Genomic DNA, 23,108 nt, shown 5'->3' on the forward strand with positions numbered 1-23,108 from the left:
TTTAACTCCTCTGAGCCTCGGTTTGCTCATCTGTAAAAGGTGGGGTTGTTATGAGAACTGCATAAGGTAAGTGTGTAAAAATCTGGGAATGATGCTTGTAATTTAAAGATAAAGTTGTTATGTGACTTCAATAAGGTAAGTAAAAATCTGTACATGATGTCTTTAATTTTGTGATTGTTCAATATATGAAAGATTATATTTCTTTAATTTTTAAACAAGTATATAAAATTGCTATTATAAATATTTTTGAGATAATCAAACAAAGGATCAGTAAATTTAAGTAAATCACCATAGTCAGGAAGCAATTCACAATCTATTTACTGGGTAAGTGCTAGTTAAAAGTAGAAATGGGACAGGTACAGTGGCTCAGGCCTGTAATCCCAAAAATTTGGGAGGCCTAGGTGGGCGGATCACCTGAGATCCAGAGTTCAAGACCATCCTGACCAACATGAAAAAACCCTGTCTCTACTAAAAACCCAAAATTAGCTGAGTATGGTGTTGCATGCCTGTAATCTCAGCTCCTCGGGAGGTTGAAGCAGGAGAATTGTTTGAACCCAGGAGGTGGAGGTTGCACTGAGTCGAGATTGGGCCATTGCTCTCCAACCTGGCCAAGAAGAGTGAAATTTCATCTAAAAAAAAAAAAAGTAATGATGATGACAATAAAAATCTTGCATTATATAGTGGTTTTCTCTTACCTAAGCCTCCCAATTTGTTCAAACTGTAGATTCAAAATTGTTCTATCAAATTCATCATTTGAAAAACATGTTGCACTTAGTATATAAATTTTGAAAAATTTTCTGTCTTAATTTTCTTACATGTGTATTGAAAATTAAGAATATAATTGTGAATATATATTAACGTATTTCATATATCGTACCAATTCTATATATCATATAAATCAAAAGATCACAGAATAATCTCATTTCATGGCACTGTTTTTTCTGAAAGCACCTGCAGAAATTGCATTCTGTGTAGTTCCCGGAAAACCCAGAAGCCGTGAGGTATGAGGGTCTTTGAAAGTCAGGTTGTACATGAGGTACGTTAGGATACAGAAATTTCACCTGAATTCATATTTATTATTCACAGTAAAGAAAGTTGCTACCAGCTGCCAATAATTGAAAGGTGGGATGGGGTAGTTGGAGGGGCGGGGCTTTGTGAGCCAGTGCCCGGAGTCCCACCTCACAAATGACAGGCCGACGCCTAGAGGGAACTCATGTCCTGATTGGTTCCTCCTAAGCAGAACGCGACGTGGTTGGCAGGGCAACCGGCCTTCATTTGGTGGCTTTCATGTAGGGCCTTCAGTGGGTGCCTTAAGTTGGTGCCATTTGGTTGCCTGTCCTGGGGAGAGGCAGAAGGTGCTCAGCTCTGCAGAAATGGGGACAAGCAGAGGCTCAAGCTGCCCCAGAAGAGCAGAGGGGCCCCATGGGGACCATGCTGCCCTGTGGCAAGTGCACCCAAGACAGCCCCAGGCAGGGCCAGCACAGGGGTTCTGTGGAGCTGTTCTGCGACTTTGTTATCAATGAGCCGGCGGCCAGCAAAGGTGCAGATCGCAGCAAAGAGGAGCAGAAGCTCCTGAAACATGCTGTCCCCCATTGCCAGCCCCAAGCAGGGCCAGGTAGGGTGCAGTGGGCAAAGTCATCCTGCACTGTGGGATCCATGAGCCACAGGTGGGAGCAGCTCCAGACACCCATGCTTGGAGCCTGCCAAATCTGATTCCGGAGTCCTGACCTGCAGCACGCTGGTGACGCGACCAGAAGACGCCCAAAGGTAGGGGGGCCACAGATACCTTTGGCTGTTGCTGACCCGAGGTACCCCCAGAGGCATCCATAGCCCCAGGCTCCTCCCTCCTGCCCCTAGTTGGCTTTCCTAGGCCCAGGCCCTAGGCAGGAGGACTGGCTCTGCCTGGACTGCCCACCCCTTCTTCCTTCCCTGTTGTATCCAGCCCGTTTCTTTTCTCCTAACTTCCAAAATGCCCACTTCTAGGCCCTCTTCTTCTTCTTCTCCTTGGCTGGTCAGAAACTACGTTTTCAAAATACAAAATAGATGCTACAGATTTCAGTGCTGTAGAGGAAATATCTGAAAGCTCTTCTATTTAAACTTAAGTAGGCACATTGGGACTCACAATTTTATATCTTGAGTTCTAGACCAAAGTTCTTTACTCTAAAGCAATGGCAGAGGATTACAGGTACTCTTCCTGATTCGAATAATTTAAAATAATCATTTTTGTAGAGACAGGGTCTCACTCTGTTGCCCAGGCTGGTCTCAAACACCTGGCCTCTAGTGATTCACTCTCTTTGGCCTCCCACATTGCTGGGATGACAGGCAAGAACTACCGCACCTGGCCGCTGGAGGCGCTCTTGCTTTGTGTGCTTCTGCAGGTCTTCCTGCACAGCTGTCAGTTACATGGTCCTACATCATAGTTCCATCCTTTCTGTCCAAGTTCAGTGGATACTGTGATTTTTTTACATGGAATAGCCTTTTATTTATTGCAGAGAAGCTAGACAATTCAAAGTAAGTAACCTATGGCCTAGCAAATTTCATTTCTTGATCAACACAGCTTTTAAAATGTGTTGCTTTTGGTCTAAATACGCAGATTGCTAATCATCCCCAAGAAAAAGGGAACCACTGCAAGGCAAACTGGGAAGATGTTTAGGATTGCTCTGAGGTGTGAACCCCACTGAAATTCACACATGAGGGTGTAGAAAAGGGAATCCGTCTGTTTGATCCCTCTGTGTTCTGGGTATAAATTGGTCCTCATTAAATTGCACCATTCTTGGCATCAGAGAAAACTGGAGATGAATCCCAGTTCCATTCTTCATTATGAGGTCATAATGAATGTGTTTCTAACTCATCAGAGCCTCAGTTTGCTCAACTATAAAAGATGTGATTTTTATGAGGCCTCCATAATGTAAGCGTGTAAGAATCATGGCAAAGTGCTTGTGATTGAAAAGGGAGGGTTATGAGGCTGCTATAAGGTAAGTGTGTAAAAATGTGGACACAATGCCTATAATTTTCAAGTGTTGAATACATGGAGAAGAAGGGTTATTTCTGTCTCATTTAATTTTTAGAGCAAGTTTATAAAATTGATGATACTTACATTTTTGAGATAATCAAACCAAGGACCAGAAAGACTAAACAAATCACCACAGTCACAAAGCAATTCACGATATATTTACTGGGTAGATTTTAGTTAAAAGTACCAATGATAATCACATTGAAAATCTTGTATTTTGTGGTGGTGTTCTCTTACATAAACCTTTCAGTTTGTTGAAAATATAAATTCAAAGTTGCTCTATCAAAGTGATCATTAGAAAATGTGATGTACTTGGTGTGTAGAGTTCAGAAAATTTCTTTGGGTAGTCCTGTGAATTTGATTGCATATGTATGTTATTTTCAAAAGTGTAAAACGAATATATGTGAATTGGATATATATATACATATATATGAAATGTGACTTCACATTATAGAGTAGGCATGGCTCCTGGCAAGGCTTTTTTCTGAAAGCAAGTGCAGAAATCTGTCTTTTTTTTAGTTTCTAAAAATCTCAGAGCTTATGGGGAAAAGGGGTTCTAGGAATCCCAGATAGTGCATGAGGCAGATTTGGTTTCAGTAACTATAACATCATTCATTGTAAGATGATGATCCCTAGGAATGTCATCACAGTGAGAACACTGAAATCTCCAGGCAGCCAGCAATGAATTAAAGGAGGGGGTGGGGCCGATGGCAGAGTGGGACCTTGGAGCCATGTGCCTGTGCTCTCATCTTCCAAGTTTAGGGGGAGGCATGCAGGGGACTCTGGGTCTGATGGTTTCCTCTTAACCAGGATGCAGTCTGAATGGCAGGGCAACTGGCCTTCACCTGGTGGCCTTCACTGGGTGCCCCCATTGGTTGCCTTGGGTTGGTAACCTCAGCTGGTGGTCTTCAGGTGGTGGCCTTGAGTTGTTGGGCAGCTGCGGAAGGACCTCCATCAATGTTCTCTCCTCCCCCAGTCACAGCTCTCAGTTCTCAGTCACAGCATCCAGGCCCATTCTGAATAAACCAGGCAGGGTGGTGGCTGTTGCAGATAAGTTGACTCAGGGTGAGCAGGTGGGGCAGGGTGGGGGCTGCTAGTGGTATGCAGCTCCATGGCCTGGGTGCTACCTGTGCCAGCCATGCCTTTGCTAGAAAGAAGTGGCAGGTGCTGAGCAGTGCAGACGTGGGGGCCAGTGAAGGCCCAAGCCACCTAAGATGTGCTGAGCTGCTCCTTGTGGATCACGCTGACCACATGCATCAAAGACAGCCCGAGGCATGGCCAGCATAGGGATTCATCGAAGGCAATCTGGGCTCTGATATGTGAGTTGGTGGCTAACAAAGAGGTGAGCCCCAGCAGAGAGGAGCAGAGGCACGCGGAACAACCTGTACCCCAATGCCAGCCCCAAGCGGGGCAAGCTCAGGATGCAGTGGGAAGAGACGTCCTGAGACTCTGAGATCTGCCACACCGAAGTGGCAGTACACCAGACCTCCTGCTTTGGAGCCTGCACAGTTGAATTTGGGAGCAAGAGACGGTCCTGACTTGCAGCATATTGGCGACCAGAAGACACCCAAAGGTAGGGAGGCGGCAGACACTGCTTGGCCTCAGGAGTTTAACTGGCCATTGCTGACCCAAGGTTGCACCTGGAGGCATCCACAGCATGGAGCTCCCCGCTCCTTCCCCTAGTTAGCTTTCTTAGGCTCAGGCCACAAGCAAAAGGACTGGGTCTGCCTTGCCTTCCCAGCTTATCTTGGTTCCCTGCTGGGACCATCCAGTTTCCTTCATCCTTCCTACCCCAATGCTGAGTTCTGAGACCTCTTCTGCTTCCCCCAGGCTGGCCAGAAACTAAGTTTCCAAACTACAAAATGAATGCTACAGATTTCATTGCTGTAGAAAAAATGTCTAACATTTCTTCTATTTAAACTTAAATAGCCTTCTTGGGACTCACAATTTCATTTCTTGATATCTGGATTAGAGCTCTGTATTTTAAAGCAATATCAGAGGGTCAGAGGCATGTCCTCTCGATTCTAATCATTTAAAAAAAAATTTTTTTTGTAGAGGCAGGGTCTCTCTGTGATCTCCAGGCTGGTCTCAAACTCCTGGTGTCAAGTGATCCACTCACCTTGGCTTCCCACTTTGCTGAGCAGATAGGCAAGAACCAGCACACCTGGACTTTGGAGGTGCTCTTGCTTTGCAGGTTTCCACTGCTCCTCCTACCCGGCTGTCAGTGAGAAGCTCTTGAGACATCATTCCAAAGTTTTCTAGACAAATTCAATGGATCCTGTGACATTTCACGTGAAATAATACCTGTGCTTATTGCAGATAAGCTAGGCAATTCACATTTAATAATCTAGGTCCAAGAAATTTTTATATCTATTTTTTTGAGATAAAATTTGGCTCTGGTTGCCCAGAATAAAGTGCAATGAGAGCATCTTAGGTCATTGCAACCTCTGCCTCCTGGGTTCAAGTGTTTCTCCTGCCTTAGCCTTCTGAGTAGCTTTGATTAGAGGCATTCACCACACACTCAGCTCATTTAGTCCTTTTTAGTAGAGATGGAGTTGCACCATGTTGGTCAGGCTTCTCTCAAACTCCTGACCTCAGGACATCTGCCCGTCCTGGCTTCCCAAAGTACAGGCGAGAGCCACCATCCCTGGCCAAAAGTTTCATTTCTCAATCAACAAACCTCTTTCTAAGGAGATGCTTGTAGTCTAAATATGCAGATTTCTAGTCATTTCTGAAAGGTAGGGAACCACGGCAAGGCAACCTGGGAGGGAGTTTAGGTTAGTTATGAGGCCATGAAATCCATTCCAAATCACACATAAGAGGGTAGAGAAAGGGCATCCACATGTTTTGACTGCCTCCATGTGCTCAGTATAACTTGGCCTTGGTTATGTTGCACTGCCTTTGGCGTCAGAGAGAACTGGATTTGAATCCCAGTTCCATCGCTCATTAGGACGTGATGATGAATATGTTTTTGACTCCCCTGTACCTCAGTTTGCTCCATTATACAAAATGGGATTATTATGAGCCTTCCATAATATTAGGGTGTAAAAATTGGTGTGAACAAAATGCCTGTAATTTAAAGGATAGGGTTTTTTAAGACTTCAATTAATTGTTGGTCTTCAGTTAGTTTGGCAGTGGTGGAAGGAGAAGGAGCTCCGTCTGTGCTCTCTCCTCCTAAAGTCACCATTCTCAGGCTTGTTGCACCAAGGCACACTCTAAATAAACCAGGCGGGTTCACGACTTTTATAGACAAGTCAACTCAAGGTAGGTGGGTGAGGTAAGATGTGAACTGCTAGTGGGATGCAGCCCTATGGCCAGGGTTGCCTGTGCCAGTGTGACTTTGCTGGGAAGAGGCGGCATGTTCTGACTTCTGCAGACATAGAAGCGACTGAAGGCCCAAGCTGCCTGAGAACAGAGTTGCCCCAAGGGGACCACCCTGTAGTATCTCATGTGCACCAAAGGCAGCACCAGGCAGGGCCAAAATAGGGGTTCTATGAAGCCATCCTGGGACTCTGACATCTATGAGTGAGTGGCCAGAAAAGGCAGAGACACCAGAAGAGAGGAGCAGAGGCACCCAGAACATGCTGTCCCACAATGCCAGACCCAGGCAGGGCCAGCTCACAGTGTGGTGAGCTCAATCATCCTGATGCTCCAAGATCTAGGAGGTGGAGGTGGGGGTGTCTCCTGACCTGACTGCTTTGGGGCCTGCCCAGTTGGGTTTGGGAGCTAGCCAGGGTCCTCACTTGCAGCACATTGGCAACCAGGAGACGACCAAAGGTAGGGAGGCAACAAATACTGCTTGGCTCATCTATATGTTATGTTATGCTGATCTATAAAAAATTGTATACAGCAGGAGCTCCTGAGGCCACTGCTGACTCAAGGTTCCCCCGAAAGACATCCACAGCCTGGAGCTCTCCCTCCTGTCCCTCGTTAGCTTTCCCAGCCCCAGGCCCCAAGCAGGAAGACTGGCTCTGCCTCAAGTCCCCACCCATTCTTCTTTCTTCCTTTTCCAATACCCAGTTCAGTTTCCTCTTCATCTTGCCCCAGGCTTCCTCAATACTAAGCTGTGAAATTTAAAATGTAAGCTACAAATTTCTTTGGATAGAGAAAATGTCTGACAGCTTTTCTGGTTAAACTTAAGTAGCAATGGCGAGACTTACAATTTCATATCTTAAATTCCGCACCATGCCCCTTTATCATAAAGCGATGCTAGAGGCACTATTTTTGATTCTAATCTTATAAAATGATTTTCTGTGTAGACAAAGTCTCACTGTGATATCCAGGCTAGTCTCAAACTCCTGGCCTCAAGTGACCTGCCCACCTTGGTCTCCCACATTGCTAGGGTGACAGGCAGGAGCCACCACACGTGGCCTTTGGTGGTGCTCTTGTTTTGTGTGTATAGTCTGGTCTTCCTGCACAGCTGTCAGAAAGATGCTCCCGCAGCATGGTTCTAAATCTCTCTGCAAATTCAGTGGATCCTGTGACTTTGTTACATGGAATAGCCCTATGTTTTGTAGAAAGGCTAGACAATTCACAGTTAGTAACCTAGGGCCTAGAAAATTTTGTTTCATGATCAACACATCTCTTGGTCTAGAAAATGTCTTTTCTTAATCAGAGCGTAAATGTGTGTTCTAAATATACAGCTTAGTGATCATCCCCAGAAGAAGGGGACCACTGCAAGGCAACTTGGGAGGGAGTTTAGGATTGTTCTGAGGCCGTAAAAAACAATGAAACTCACACAACAAAGCGTAGAGAAAGGGATCCACGTTTTCACTCCTCCATCTGCTGGGCACAATTCATCTTCCTTATGTTGCACAACCTTTGCTGTCAGAAAGAACCGGATTTGAATCCCAATTTCATCACTCATTATGACATGGTAGGAAATGTGTTTCTAACGCCAGCGAGCCTCAGTTTGCTCATCTGTAAAAAATGAGACTTCCATAAGTTATGTGTATAAAACTCTGGCCACAATGCCTGTAATTTAAAACATGAGGTGGTTCTGGGGCTTCCATAAGGTAAGTGTGTAAAATCTGGGCATAATGACTGTGATTTAGAACTTGGGGTTGTTATGTGGCCTCCGTAAGGTAAGTGTGCGAAAATCTGGACACGACGTCTATAAATTGGTAGGTGTTCAATATATGCAGAAGGAGAATTATTTTTCTCTCATCTAATTTTTAGAGCAACTTTATAAAATTGTTGTTATATTTTGCAGTTAACCAAACTAAGAATCAGAGAGATTGAATAAGTCACCATAGTCACAAAGCAGTTCACAATACATACTGGATAATTGTTTTTTTACAGCAAGGAGGATCACGTTTAAAATACTGTATTATGTGGTGGTTTCTCTTACATAAGCCTCTTTCTTATGTAAGAAACCATGAATTTTAAGTTGTTCTATGAAAGTGAGCAATAGAAAATTGTGATAAAGCTTAGTGTATAAATTTTAGAAAATTTCCTCTATTAGTCTTAATTTGCTTGAATGTGTGTGTTATTTTCAAAAAATGTAAATTAGACATATACCTGTTGAATACATTTGTGTATACGTATATGCTTAAAACTTTACATTAGAGGGTAGCCATAAGTCACGGCAATGTATTTTTCTGAAAGCACATGCAGAAATCTGTCATTTCTCTAGTTTCTATGAAGCTTAGAGGTTATGGGGGAAAAGGGGTTCTATGAATCCAAGACACTGCATGAGGCACATTTGATTTCAGTAATTGTAGCATCATTCATTATAAGGCGATGATCCCAGGAACCTCAGCACAGTGAGAAACTTGAAAGCTGCCAGCAGCCAGCAATGAATGAAAGGTGGGGCGGGCTAATGGCAGGGCAGGGCCTTGGAGCCATGTGCCTGTGCTCTCAAGTTCCAAGTTTAGGGAGAGGCATGCAGGGGACTCTGGGCCTGATTGTTTCCTCTACACCAGGATGTAGTCTGGATGGCAGGGCAACTGGCCTTCACCTGGTGGCCTTCACTGGGTGCCCTCATTGGTTGCCTTGGCTTGGCACCCTCAGCTGGTGGTCTTCAGTTGGTGGCCTTGAGTTGTGGGGCAGCGGCGCAAGGAGCTCCATCGATGTTCTCTCCTCCTGTAGTCACAGCACTCAGGCTTGTTGCATCCATGCCCATTCTGAATAAACCAAGCAGGGTGGTGGCTGTTGCAGATAAGTCAATTCTGGGTGACGGGGTGAGCAGGGTGGGGGCTGCTAGTGATATGCAGCTCCATGGCCTGGTGCTACCTGTGAAAGATATGCCTATGCTGGGAAGAGGTGGCAGGTGCTGAGGTCTGCAGACATGGGGGCCAGTGAAGGCCCAAGCTGCCTGAGATGTGCTGAGCTGCCCCTTGTGGATCACGCTGACCACACGCATCAAAGACAACCCGAGAATTCACTGGTGCAGGGGTTCATTGGAGCCAGTCTGGGCTCTGACATCTGAGTTGGTGGCTAACAAAGAGCCAAGACCCAGCAGAGAGGAGTAGAGGCACCCGGAACAAACTGTACCAATGCCAGCCCCAAGCAGGGCAAGCTCAGGGTGCAGTGGAAAGAGATGTCCTGACACTCTGAGATCTACTATGTGGAGGTGGCAGTATGCGAGACCTCACTGCTTTGGAGCCTGCACAGTTGGATTTCAGAGCCGGAGAGGGTCCTGCCTTGCAGCATATTGGCAACCAGAAGACACCCAAAGGTAGGGAGGTGACAGACACTGCTTGGCCTCAGGAGCTTCTCTGGCCATTGCTGACCCAAGGTTGCACCTGGAGGCATCCACAGCATGGAGCTCCTCCCTCCTTCCCCTAGTTAGCTTTCTTAGGCTCAGGCCACAAGCAAAAGGACTGGGTCTGCCTTGCCTTCCCAGCTGATCTTGGTTCGCTGCTGGGTCCATCCAGTTTTCTTCCTCCTTCCTACCCCAATGCTGAGTTCTGGGAACTCTTCTGCTTCCCCCAGGCTGGCCAGAAACTAAGTTTCCAAACGACAAAATGAATGCCACAGATTTCATTGCTGTAGAGGTAATGTTTGACATTTCTTCTCTTTAAACTTAAATAACCCTATATGGACACACAATTTTATATCTATATTTCTGTACTAGCGCTCTGTATTTTAAAGCAAGATCAGAGCGTCAAAGGTACTCTTCTTGATTCTAATCCTTAAAAAATTCTTTGTAGAGGCAGGGTCTCACTGTGTTCCCCAGGCTGGTTTCAAACTCCTGGTGTCAAGTGATCCACCCACCTTGGCTTCCCACATTGCTGAGCAGATAGGAAAAAACCAGCACACCTGGACTTTGGAGGTGCTCTTGCTTTGGGTGTTTCCACTGCTCCTCCTACCCAGCTATCAGTAAGATGCTCCTACAGCATCATTCCAAATCTTTCTGGAAAAATTTAGTGGATCCTGTGACATTTTACATGTAATGTTACCTTTGCTTATTGCAGATAAACTAGACAATTCACAGTTAGTAACCTAAGTCCTAGAAATTTTTGTATTTTTCTTGAGATAAAATTTTGCTCTTACTGCCCAGGCTGGAGTGTAGTTACACGATCTTAGGTTGTTGCAAACTCTGCCTCCTGGGTTCAAGCAATTCTCCTACCTTTGCCTTCTGAGTAGCTGGGATTAGAGGCATTTGCCAGACTCTCAGCTAATTTTGTACTTTTTAGTAGAGGTGAAGTTCCACCATGTTTGTCAGTCTCATCTTGAACTCCCGACCTCAGGAAATCTGCCCGCCCTGACTTCCCAAAGTACAGGCGAGAGCCACCATCCCTGGCCAAAAATTTCATTTCTCCATCAAAAAAGCTGTTTCTAAGGAGTTGCTTGTAGTCTAAATATGCAGATTCCTTGTCATTTCCAGGAGAAAGGGCACCACTGCAAGGCAACCTGAGAGGGCGTTTAGGTTGGTTATGAGGCCATGAAAGCCATTCAATTCGCACATAAGAGGGTAGAGAAAGGGAATCCACATGTTCTGACTGCCTCCATGTCCTGAGTATAACTTGATCATTGTTAAGTTGCAGTACCTATGGCGTCAGGGAGAACTGGATTTGAATCCAAGTTCATCACTTATTAGCACGTGATGGTGAATGTGCTTTTAACTCCTCTGAACCTCATTACTCATCTGTAAAAGATGGGATTATTTAGAGGCTTCCATAATATAAATGTATATAAATTGGTGTGGGCAAAAATGACTGTAATTTAAAGGGTTGTTTTAAGGATTCAATAAGGTAAGTCTGTAAAAATCTGGACACAGTGCCTATAATTTTGTAAGTCTTCATTATAAACAAAAGGAGGATTATTTTTCTCTCATTTCATTTTTAGAGCAAATTTATAAAACTGGTGTTGCTCATATTTTTGACATAATCAAACCAAGGATCTGAAAGATTCAATGAGTCACTATCGTCACAGAGCAGTTCACAATCCATCTACTGGGCAACTGCCTGTGGAAAGTAGCAATGGTGATCACAGTTAAAATCTTGTATTAAGACAATGCTTTTCTCTTATGTAAGCCTCTTTATTTGTTGGAGCCATCAATACTAAGTTGCTGTATAAAGTGCTCATTAGGAAACTGTGATATACATAGTGTATAAATTTAGAAAATGTCTTCTATTGCTCTTTTTAATTTGATTGAATATATAGGTTTATTTCAAAAATGTAAATGGAATATGTATGGTGTTGAATTAGACATCACACAGTAGACTTAGCTCCTGGCAATGTTTTTTCTAAAAGCACCTGCAGAAATCTGTCATTTTTGTAGTTAATTAAAAACTCAGAGGTTACAGGGGAAAGGAGGTTCTATGAATTGCAGCTAGTGCAAGAGCCAGATTTGGCTTGAGGAATTTTAGCATAATTCATTGTAAGATGATAATCCCTAGGAACTCCAAGACAGTGAGAAACCTGAAAGCTCTTAACAGTTAGGAATGAATGAAACGTGGAATGCAGTGGCTCGGAGGATGGAGCTCTGTGAACCACGTGCCTGGTCTCTCAAGTTCCAAGTTTGCAGAGACACATGGAAGGGATTCTGGGCCTGATTGTGTCCTCGTAACCAGGATGTGGTCTGGTTGGCAGGGCAACATGCCCTCACCTGGTGGCCTTCAGTGGGTGCCTTCATTGGTTGCCTTTGTTCAGTGCCCTCAGTTGGTGCTCTTCAGTTGTTGGTCTTCAGTTGGTTTGGCAGTGGTGGAAGGAGAAGGAGCTCCATCTGTGCTGTCTTCCTAGAGACACTGTTCTCAGTCTTGTTGCACCTAGGCCCACTCTCAATAAACCAGGAAGGTTTGCAACTTTTACAGACAGGTCAGCTCAAGGTAGGTGGGTAAGGTAAGCTGTGAGATTTAAGTGGGATGCAGCCCTATGTCTGGGGGCTTGCCCGTGCCTGCGTGACTTTGCTGTGAAGAGGTGGCATGTTCTGATCTCTGAAGACGTGGAAGCAAGTGAAGTCCTAAGCTGCCTGAGAAGAGCAGAGTTGCCCCAAGGGGACCATACTTAAGTATCTCATGTACACCAAACGCAGCACCAGGCAGGGCTGAAATAGGGGTTCTACAAAGCCATCCTGGGACTCTGACATCTATAAGTGAGTGGTCAGAAAAGGCAGAGACACCAGCAGAGAGGAAAAGAGGCACCCAGAACATGCTGTCCCACAATGCCAGACCCAGGCAGGGCCACCTCAGAGTGTGGCGAGCAGAACCATTCTGATGCTCCATTATGCATGACATGGAGGTGGCAGTAGCACCAGACCCCACTGCTTTGAGGCCTGCCCAGTTGGGTTTGGGAGCTGGCCAGGGTCCTGACTTGCAGCACATTCCAGACCAGAAGACAACCAAAGGTAGGGAGGCAACGAATACTGCTTGGCTCATCTATGTGTTATGTTATGCTCATCTACAAAAGATTGGATACAGCAAGAGCTCCTGAGGCCACTGCTGACTCAAGGTTCTGCCCAAAGACATCCACAGCCTGGGGCTCTCTCACCTGGCCCGATTTAGCTTTCCCAGCCCCAGGCCCCAAGCAGGAGGACTGGCTCTGCCTCGAGTCCCACCAATTCTTTCTTCCTATGTCAATGCCCAGTTCTCTTTCCTCTTCATTTTGCCCAGGCTGCCTGAAAACTGGGTTTTCAAAATACAAAATATAAGCTATAGGTTTCATTGCTGTAGAGAAAGTGTCTGACAGCTTTTCTAGTTAAACTTAAGTGCGACGGTTAGACTCAAAATTTCACATCTCGAATTCTGCACCAGATTTCTTTATCACAAAGCAATATTAGAGGCGCTCTTCTTGAGTCCAGTCATATAAAATGATATTTTGTAGAGACAGGGTCTCACTGTGTTGCCCGGGCTAGTCTCCAACTCCTGGCCTCAAGTGATCCATCCACTTTGGCCTCCCACATTGCTAGGGTGAAAGGCAGGAGCCACCACCCCTGGCCCTTGGAGGTGCTATTGCTTTTGTGTGTATAGTCTGGTCTTCCTGCACAGCTGTCAGGAAGATGCTCCTGCAGCATAGTTCTAAATCTTTCTGCACAAATTCCGTGGATCCTGTGATTTTTTTATGTGGAATAGCAATATATTTTTTACAGAAGCTAGACAATTCACCATTAGTAACCTAGGGACTAGAAAATTTTATTTCATGATCAACACATCTCTTGGCTTAGAAAATGTCTTTTCTTAATCAAAGCACCTGTTTATAAGGAGCTAAATATGTGGTCTAAATATGCAGCTTAGTAATCATCCTCAAGAAAAAGGGAACCACTGCAAGGCAACCTGGGAGGGAGTTTAGGATTGTTCTGAGGCCATAAAAACCAATGAAATTCACACATGAAAGGGTGGAGAAAGGGAACCCACGTGTTGTGACTCCCTCCATATGCTGGGTACAACTCAGTCTCTGTTACGTTGCATCACCTTTGCCGTCAGACAGAATGGAATTTGCATCCGGTTTCCATCACTCATTATGATGTGGTGGGGAATGTGTTTTTATCTTGGTTGTGCCGCAGTCTGCTCATCAATAAAAGATGGGAGTGTTATGTGACTTCCATAAGGTATGTGTGTAAAAATCTGGCCATAATGCCTGGTATTTGATAAACAAAGTTGTTATGTGGCCTCCATAAGGTAAGTGTGTAAAAATCCGGCCATAATGACTGTCATTTAAAATGTGGATTTGTTATGTGGCTTCCATAAGGTAAGTGTGTAAAAACCTGGGCATAATGCATGTAATTTAAAAGATGAAGTTGTCACGTGGCCTTTATAAGGTAAGTGTGTAAAAATCTGGCCATAATGAATATAATTTAAAATATGAAGTTGTTACTTGGCTTTCATAAGGTAAGTGTATAAAAATCTGGGCATAATGCCTGTAATTTAAAAGATGAGGTTATGTATCCTCCATAAGGCAAGTATGTAAAAATCTGGGCATATTGTCTGTAATTTAAAACATGGGGTTGTTATGTGGCTTCCATAAGGTAAGTGTGTAAAAATCTGGCCATAATGACCGTAATTTAAATTGTGGATTTGTTCTGTGGCTTCCATAAGGTAAGTGTTTAAAAATCTGGCCATAATGACTGTAATTTAAACTGTGAAGTTGTTACGTGGCTTCCATAAGGTAAGTGTGTAAAAACATGGGCATAATGACTGTAATTTAATATGTGAAGTTGTTACGTGGCATCCATAAGGTAAGTGTGTAAAAACTTGGGCATAATGCATGTAATTTAAAAGATGAAGTTGTCACGTGGCCTCCATAAGGTAAGTGTGTAAAAATCTGGCCATAATATAATTTAAAATATGAAGTTGTTACTTGGCTTTCATAAGGTAAGTGTGTAAAAATCTGGGCATAATGCCTGTAATTTAAAAGATGAGGTTATTATGTATCCTCCATAAGGTAAGTGTGTAAAAATCTGGGCATACTGTATGCAATTTAAAACATGGGGTTGGCCGGGTGCGGTGGCTCAAGCCTGTAATCCCAGCACTTTGGGAGGCCGAGGCGGGTGGATCACGAGGTCAACAGATCCAGACCATCCTGGTCAACATGGTAAAACCCCATCTCTACTAAAAATTACAAAAAATTAGCTGGGCATGGTGGCGCATGCCTGTAATCCCAGCTACTCAGGAGGCTGAGGCAGGAGAATTGCCTGAACCCAGGGGGCAGAGGTTGCGGTGAGCCGAGATCGCGCCATTGCACTCCAGCCTGGGTAACAAGAGTGATACTCCATCTCAAAAAAAAAAAAAAAAAAAAAATGGGGTTGTTATGTGGCTTCCATAAGGTAAGTGTGTAAAAATCTGGACACGATGCCTATAAATTGGTAAGTGTTCAATATATAAAGGAGGATTCTTTTTCTGTCATCTAATTTTCAGAGAAAGCTTATAAAATTGGTATGGTATATTATAGATAATCAAACCAAGAGTCAGAGAGAATAAATAAGTCACCACAGTCACGAAGCAGTTCACAATACATACTGGTTAATTCTTATTTATTAGTAGCAATGAGGATCACATTTAAAATCTTGTATTAACAGGGTGGTTTTCTCTTCTATAAGCCCCTTTCTTTGCTGAAACCATAAATTTTAAGAAGCTACATGAAAATGAGTGTTACAAAATTGATGAGCTTAGTGTAGAAATTTTCTCTATCTTGTTAATTACATTGAATATGTGTGTTGTTTTCAAAAAAGGTAAATTGAATATATATGTATTGAATATATAAAACATTTTACATTGTAGGGTAGCCTTAAGTCATGGCAGTGTGTTTTTCTGAAAGCACATGCAGAACTCTGTCATTTTTCCAGTTTCTAGAAAGCTCAGAGGTAATGGAAGAAAGGAAGTTCTATGAATCCCAGCTAGTGCATGTGGCAGATTTTGTTTCAGTAATTTTAGCATCATTCATTTTAAGATTATGATCCCTAGGAACGTCAGCACAGTGAGAAATCTGAAAGCTCCCAGCAGCCAGTAATGAGTGAAAGGTGGGGTGGGACCACAGGCAGGGCAGGGCATAGTGAGGCTTGTACCTACTCCTTCAAGTTCCGAGTCTGGGGGGAATATGGAGGTGCCCTGGGCCTGATTGCTTCCTGTTAACCAGGAAACAGTCTGGTTGGCAGGTCAACCGGCCTTTGCCTGGAGGCCTTCAGTGGCTGCCCTCATTGGTTGCCTTGGTTTTGTGCCCTCAGTTGGTACCGTCACTTGGTCGTCTTCAGTTGGGGGTCTTCCATGGGGGATCTTCAGTTCATGGGTAGTGGTGGAGAATGAGCTCTGTCTGTGCTCTTCCCTTCTGCAGTCATAGCTGTCAGGTTTGGTGCATTCATGCCCATTCTAAATCAACCAGGCAGGTTCTGACTGCTGCAGAGAAGTCAGCTCAGGATGGCCAGGTGAGGGAGGGTGCAGGCTGCAAGGAGGGTACAGCCCCATGCTCCAGGGCTGTCCAGGCCAGCCGTGCCTTGCCAGGAAGAGTCAGTAGGTGTGGAGCTCTGCAGACCTATGGGCAGGCAGAGGCCCAAGCACCCAAGAAAATCAGAGTTGCCTCATGGAGACCACACTGAGCTGTCACATGTGCACCAAAGTCAAGCCCAGGCAGAGCACCCACAGGAATTCTGTGGAGCCCTCCTGGGGCTCAGACATCTATGAGTGGACAGTCAGCAAAGGCACAGACCCCAGCAGAAAGCAGCAGAAGGGCCTGGAACACTCCATACCCCAATGCCAGGCCCAACCGGAGCCAGCTCAGGGAGACATGAAGGGAGAAGACCTGCAGCTCTGAGATCTACGACGTGGAAGTGACAGTAGCACCAGACCCCACTGCTTTGGAGCCTGCCCAGTTGGATTTGGGAGCCAGTGAGGGTCGTGACTTGCAGCATATTGTCAACCAGAAGACAACCAAAGGTAGGGAGGCTATGGATACCCCTAGGACTCAGGACCTCCTCTTGCCCTAGTGATGTAAAGTTCCCCCAAGAGACATCCACAGCCTGGGGCTCCTCCCTCTGCCCTAGTTAACTTTCCTAGGCCCATGTCCCAAGCAGGAGGACTGGCTCTGCCTCAAGTCCCTACCCCTTCTCTTTCCCTTCTTTGTCCAGATAGTTTCTTTCCTCCTTCCTATCCCAATGCCCAGTTCTGGGCCCTCTTCTTCTTCCCACAGGCTGGCTGAAAGCTGTTTCAGAATACAAAATGTATGCTACAGATTTCATTGCTGTAGAGGAAATCTCTGAGTGCTTCTCTATTTAAACTTTGTTCTCTTCATTTCTTTTAACATTAGAATAACTAAGCCTCATGATAGATGTGCCTTTCTAACTTGAAAATACTGTACTCAATTTTTGCACTTTTCAAAAAAAAATTTTTTTTAATGTTTCTTTTGATACATTTTTGGCAAACAGGTAGTATTTAGTTACTTGACTAACTTCCTTAGTGTTGATTTGTGAGGTTTTAGTGCATCTCACCCAAGCAGTACACACAGAATCCAATTTGTAGTCTGTAATCTTTCTCTCCCTTCCCATAATTTCCCCGCGTTTCCAAAGACCCTTGTATCAATCTTTTTTTTCCCCCCGGAGACTGAGTCTCACTCTGTCACCCAGGCTGGGGTGCTGTGTCATGATCTCAGCTCGCTACATACAACCCTTGCTTTCCACGTTCATGTAATTATCCTGCTTCAGCCTCCTGAGCAGCTGGGATTATAGTTGCAGGTCTTACATTTTTTTATTTTTAGCAGTGATGGGGTTTCACCAAATTGGCCACTCTGTTCTCCAACTCCTGACCTCAAGTGATCCCTGTCCTAGGGCTGAGATTGGGGGAATGACCCACCAGAGCGCAGCCAAACTTTCCTTTTTTTTTTTTTAATTTTCTAATCTCCTGAACTCATTCTTTGAGTTGTCACGTAGATTAAGGGGTTTCTCAAATTACTGGAAAACTAGTTTAAGCAATAAACAGGCAGAACAGTGGTGCTGAGCATGGCTAAAGCATCGCTCCGTTCACAGGGAGAGGAGCTGAAGACCTTCTGGCCTGGGCTGGGCAGCAGTTCAGTTGCTACAGAAACAGACCGAGTGCGGAGAGGTGGCCATCCTGTGCGGGATGCTTTCTAAGGAGCCCCAGAAATCAACATAGAGCTTCTTCTATCTGATTCTCTCACAGCTGTAAACCTTCCATGAGTCAAGCTTTGTTTCAAATGGACAAATTAAAAGGCAAGAGAAAAAAATCGCAATACCAGGACTTTGGCGGAGAACACATCTAATAACAGATTATTTCAGAAAACCCCACCTTGTGCCCAAATCTCTGTTTATTGTCTCTGTCCGACGTACTCATTTTTGAGGACAATGTTCAAAAGTTGTTCCTGTACTCAGTGTGGTATGAAACTAGAAAACTACATTTCAGGGAAAACAATATAATTATTTTGAAGGTAAATAGGTTTTCAAGGTTTATTCTTCAATTATGAAAAGGTTTTCTAAAGTAAAACTTACTATTCCTCTCCACGAACCCAATTAATCCAGACCCTCCTCAGTGGGGTTTATAAAATACCATATTCACTTTCCTGAACCTTTTGATGAATCTCATATAAAGTTTTGTCACAGAACTTCAGATTTTTCATAAGGTCTTGTGTACCATGCCTTGCCTGTGACTTGCTTTCTTTACTTTGTTTTTATTTTTTTTTTTTAAAGAAGTAGCCAGTAAGTATCTTTCTTTGCTTTAGATATGTAAACTCGTTTGTATTTTCTGATTAACTTGCAAGAATGTAGAAAATGCTTTGCTCACTCTTCTCTTCTCAATTCCTCCCTCTCAGGACCTATAAAGGCACCCGCCCCACCCCAGCCCCATGGACAGATGCCCCAGGCTGCACATTCTGTCAGTGCTGTTCTCCAAGAGTCCCAGACACGTGCTGAAACATGAAAGGTGAGGCCAGCAAGCGGCTGACACACATTCCACCCAGCTGCCCCCATAAGCCCATGTCCTAAACCATTTGCATTGTTCCAGTAACTGTTCTTTTAAAAACAGAAAATAGGCTGGGTGTGGTGGCTCATACCTGTAATCCCAGCAGTTTGGGAGGCCGATGCAGGAGAATTGCTTGAGCTCCAGAGTTCCAGACCAGCCTAGGTGACATAGTGAGAGCTCATATCTACTAGAAATAGAAAAATTAGCCCAGCCTGGTGGGGTACACCTGTGCTCCTAGGTACTTGAAAGCCTGAGGTGTTTGAATTGCTTGTGCCCACAATTTCAAGGATGCAGTGAACTGTGATCGTGCCACTGCACTCCAGCCTGGGTGATAGATATGGCCCTGTCTTAAAAATAGAAAAAAGGGTTACGCTGAAAATGTGCATTTTCTATTTTCCCCATTAATGTCCTACATTCATCCCCAGGGTGATGGAGGAAAAATACCTTTTAAAATAGGTAAACTGAAATGATATCCTCCATAACATTTTTCAACCCAATAGATTAATGAGGATTCAGTTAAATCTATCTTAAAATCATACCTAATAATTATGATGTAGTTACTGATCTAGTTCATAATCTCTCAGTTGACTTTAAATTCTGTTGAAGATTCTCGTGTCTGATTCAGAACAACCTTAAATAGCTGTGACAACAGCACATCACCCAGCGAGGACAGGCGGATGCTTCACTTCAGCAATTTTTCACTTCTTTCACCCTTTCATTTTTCCATCAGCCAGTGGTGAAAACAGTTATATTTTGATATTTATTGAACTTTTTATTGGAAACCACTGCAGGCCTTGAAAAGTTCTATTTCTTTCATGTTCTCATTATCTTCTCAAGGCAGACAATCTCTACATGCGATGCACTTTCAGCGATTATTATTTTCATTATTTCTATAATGCCAATTGAAGGAAAGCATATAAAAATGCTGAAAGAAATAAAAGAATCCCAGAATAGAAATCACTTCACTATATGTGAACACCAACACCCAAGCCGCCTGTTCAGAACTTTTTTTAAAGAACATCACCAGTTAATTAGCTTATCACGCTAAGTAAATAAACTAAAGCAAATAAAAACGAAATCAGAAGGAACTTTATTAGAAAAAAAAATTCCAAATTTAATCTTCAGAAGTAAGAGGCTATTAGGCAGAGGAAGAAATAAACTGGAACCCTGATGAAATGTAAATTGGAATGATAATTATTGAAACAGAGGGATTCACTCCAGCTGCCTGGGGATGTTTCATTATATAAATATCAATTATTGCCTATTCCAGTATTGGCAGGGCAAGGGCTATGCCTCTATTAGACTTTAGCCAAATCTGGTGTTCCGGTTTCTACCAATAGCACACACTGGTGATTTTTCTTTTCAGAACTCACATATGTATCTCATTTGATCTCATCACAACCTGGGACACAGGTTATAAATAGAGGCCACAGAGCTAATTTTATACCCGGTGAATGAGCCAACTTCCATGCAGTTGAGAAAAGGTAAGCGGTCCTGGTGAGGTAGCTCACACCTGAAATTCTAGCCCTTTGGGAGGCTGAGGTGGGCAGATCACTTGAGCCCAGGAGTGGGAGACCAGCCTGAGCAACATGCCAAAAAACCATTTCTATGAAAAATACAAAAATTAGCTGGGTGTGGTGTCACGTGCTTGTCATCCCAGCTACTCAGGAGGCTGAGGCATGAGGATCACTGAGCCCCAGGCTCATAGGTTGAAGTGAGTTGAGCTCACACCACTACACTCCATCCTAGGTGGCACAGCAAGATCCTGTCTAAAAAAAAAAAAGGTTGGAGGGGGGGCCGGGCGGGGTGGTTCACACCTATAATCTCAGCACTTGGAAGGCCGAGGCAGATCACTTGAGGTCAGAAGTTCGAGACTAGCCTGGTCAACACGGTAAAACCCTGTCTCTACTAAAAATAACAAAATTAGCCTGGCGTGGTGGCGCGGGCCTGTCATCCCAGCTACTTGGGAGGCTGAGGCAGGAGAATTGCTTGAACAGGGGAGGCAGAGGTTGCAGCGAGCCAAGATGACGGCATCACTGCACTCCAGCCTGAGCAATAGAGCAAGACTCCACTCAAAATAATAACAACAAGAACAGTATAAAAGTCACATTTCCCTATTCCAGAGCAACGATGAGCTTTGAACAAACCAAATAATCAAAGTCAACATAGGCGAGTAATAGAAGCAAGTGACAGCAGATGACTTCAGATGCTGCATTGGAAAGAACCTGTGTGACAGCCCTGCCTGAATGGCATAACCTGAAGCTAATCATGAGGAAATATCATACAAACAAAAATGGAGAGAAACCCTACAAAATAGCTGACTTATACTCTCCAAAAACATAAATGTCACAACAATCAAGGAAACGTCTCAGAATAAAGGAGACTAGAGAAGCGCGACAATTGGACCAACACGTCATACATAATGAAAATCCCCCATCTTGAATTTGCCTTGGCTACTAAGGATATTTTGGAGACAACTGGCAAAATCTGCATAAGGTCTATAGATTAGATATTAATATTGAGACAATGTTAATATCCTGATTTTGAATATTATACTATAGTTATGTAAGCTAATTCCTTGCATTTAGGAAATACACATTATTTAGAAATAAAGAGGCATCATGTCTGCAACCTACAAACAATTCAGAAAAAAAATCTGTATTATGTAACTGTATTCATATTTATCTAGAAAGAGAGGAGGAGAAGGGGGAGAAAGGATAAAGTAAATGTAGTAAAATGTTAATATTTGGGGAATAATATCCAAAAATTCTTTGTACTTCCTCTTATTTTTCTGTAAGTCTGAAATTGTCAAAATAGAACTTTTTTTCATAATGATTATGAACTATAACCCATTGAATAAAATAGATCATGAATCTATATTGATACAAGTGAATGAATAAATTGAGCATTTGATGAGGAACAGAGATGTACATAGTCTCAAATTACCTCCCATAAAATACTAATTATCCACAATGTGAAAAAATAACATTAGAGAGGAGAAATTCAGCAGATACCACCGTTAGTGATCAATGCTAACATCGCCAGTAACAGGGTAAATCAAAACTATATGGTCACAGGTAACATGCAATGAGATCACTGGGTCACTTCTGTGATACTCCTGCCAAAAAAATCATACAACCTAAATCTAATCACCATGAAACCCAACTGAGGGACATTCTACATTACTGGACTTTACTGTTCAAAATACTCAAGGTCACGAATGTCAACAAAAGACTGAGGAACTGTTCCAGACTGAAAGAATCTAAGAGACACAACAACTAAATACAAGCCGTGGACTGGAATCGGATCCTTTTGCTATAAAGGACATTACAGAGAAGTAACAAAACTAGAATGTATTAATGTTGACTTTCTGAATGCAAGATTTGCACTGTAGTTATGTAGACTGAGACTGTCCTGACTTGCAAAAATACCCACTAAAGTAATCAGGGGTGATGGCATAATGTCAGCAATTTACTCTCAAATAGTTCTGGGAGGAAAGTCTTTGTACTAAAACTTGGAAATTATCTCAAAATTGAAGGCTATTTCCAAAAGGTTAATCAAAAATAAATAAACAGAAATGGTGAATTGGGCAAATTTCATTCTCCCTGAGAAAAGATCTACATAAATCAGTGTTTAAAATTAAAAAAATGTAAATTTGATGGCACTGTAACAATTGTAATACATCCACACATGAACAATGACCACAGTTCTTACACAACAAAATGACATCTAAGTCCAATTCTACCGCTCCACAGAGTGATAAAAATTATAAAGTACAAAGAAGTCATCAATTAACTGCACACTATAAAGTATTAATGACAACTTCGTGATTTGGCTCTTTAAACAGCTGACATTTGGGCAGTTTGTGTATGTAAAACTCAATATTCCTGGTTTTCACTGGCAAAATCCACTTAAAGGTTAAAGAAGCCAAGTAACATTGTTTAAAATACTACATAAATTTTGATCAGACACATACAATATAAAAATATTTCCCTTTAATAAAGATTTTCATATGTCATATATTAATATCTAATGAGAAACAATTAAAATGTCACATAAACAGCCCAGTAACAAAATTTTATCCTTCAGATCATATAATTTTTCTTTAAAACCTGTACATCCTCTCGTGATGCTTTCCAAACTAGATCTTGATTTAGATTTGACTCATCAGTAGATCCTAGAGGAGAAGGCACTGATCCAGATTCCAATTCAGCAGCAGCTAGAATGAAAAAGAAGGAATTATACTCATT

General features: G+C 43.2%; 2 protein-coding genes across 7 annotated transcripts in view; one reads left to right on the plus strand and one right to left on the minus strand.

Moving 5' to 3' along the window:
• The window catches only part of LOC103790987 (amyloid beta A4 precursor protein-binding family B member 1-interacting protein-like), a 216,554-nt gene that overhangs the window by 78,318 nt on the left and 115,128 nt on the right, over positions 1–23,108 (plus strand). Inside the window, exons 1-2 of one of the 6 annotated variants that reach the window (XM_078329664.1) lie at positions 1,301–16,824; positions 18,064–18,819. The exons of 4 other annotated variants lie outside the window; for them this stretch is intronic. The gene's annotated coding sequence lies outside the window, so the exon portion shown is untranslated. Of the gene's footprint in view, positions 1–1,300; positions 16,825–18,063; positions 18,820–23,108 lie in introns of those variants that run through there. One more of the 6 variants, XM_078329658.1, reaches the window with a different exon arrangement.
• Positions 19,809–23,108, minus strand: part of LOC128928269 (ankyrin repeat domain-containing protein 26-like) — a 60,837-nt gene continuing 57,537 nt past the window's right edge. Inside the window, 1 exon segment of the mRNA XM_078329673.1 lies at positions 19,809–23,077. Coding sequence (XP_078185799.1) covers positions 22,944–23,077 — 134 coding nt within the window. The 3' untranslated portion in view covers positions 19,809–22,943.

Source organism: Callithrix jacchus, chromosome 7 (genome assembly GCF_049354715.1).
Source record: "Callithrix jacchus isolate 240 chromosome 7, calJac240_pri, whole genome shotgun sequence".
Taxonomy (NCBI): domain Eukaryota; kingdom Metazoa; phylum Chordata; class Mammalia; order Primates; family Cebidae; genus Callithrix; species Callithrix jacchus.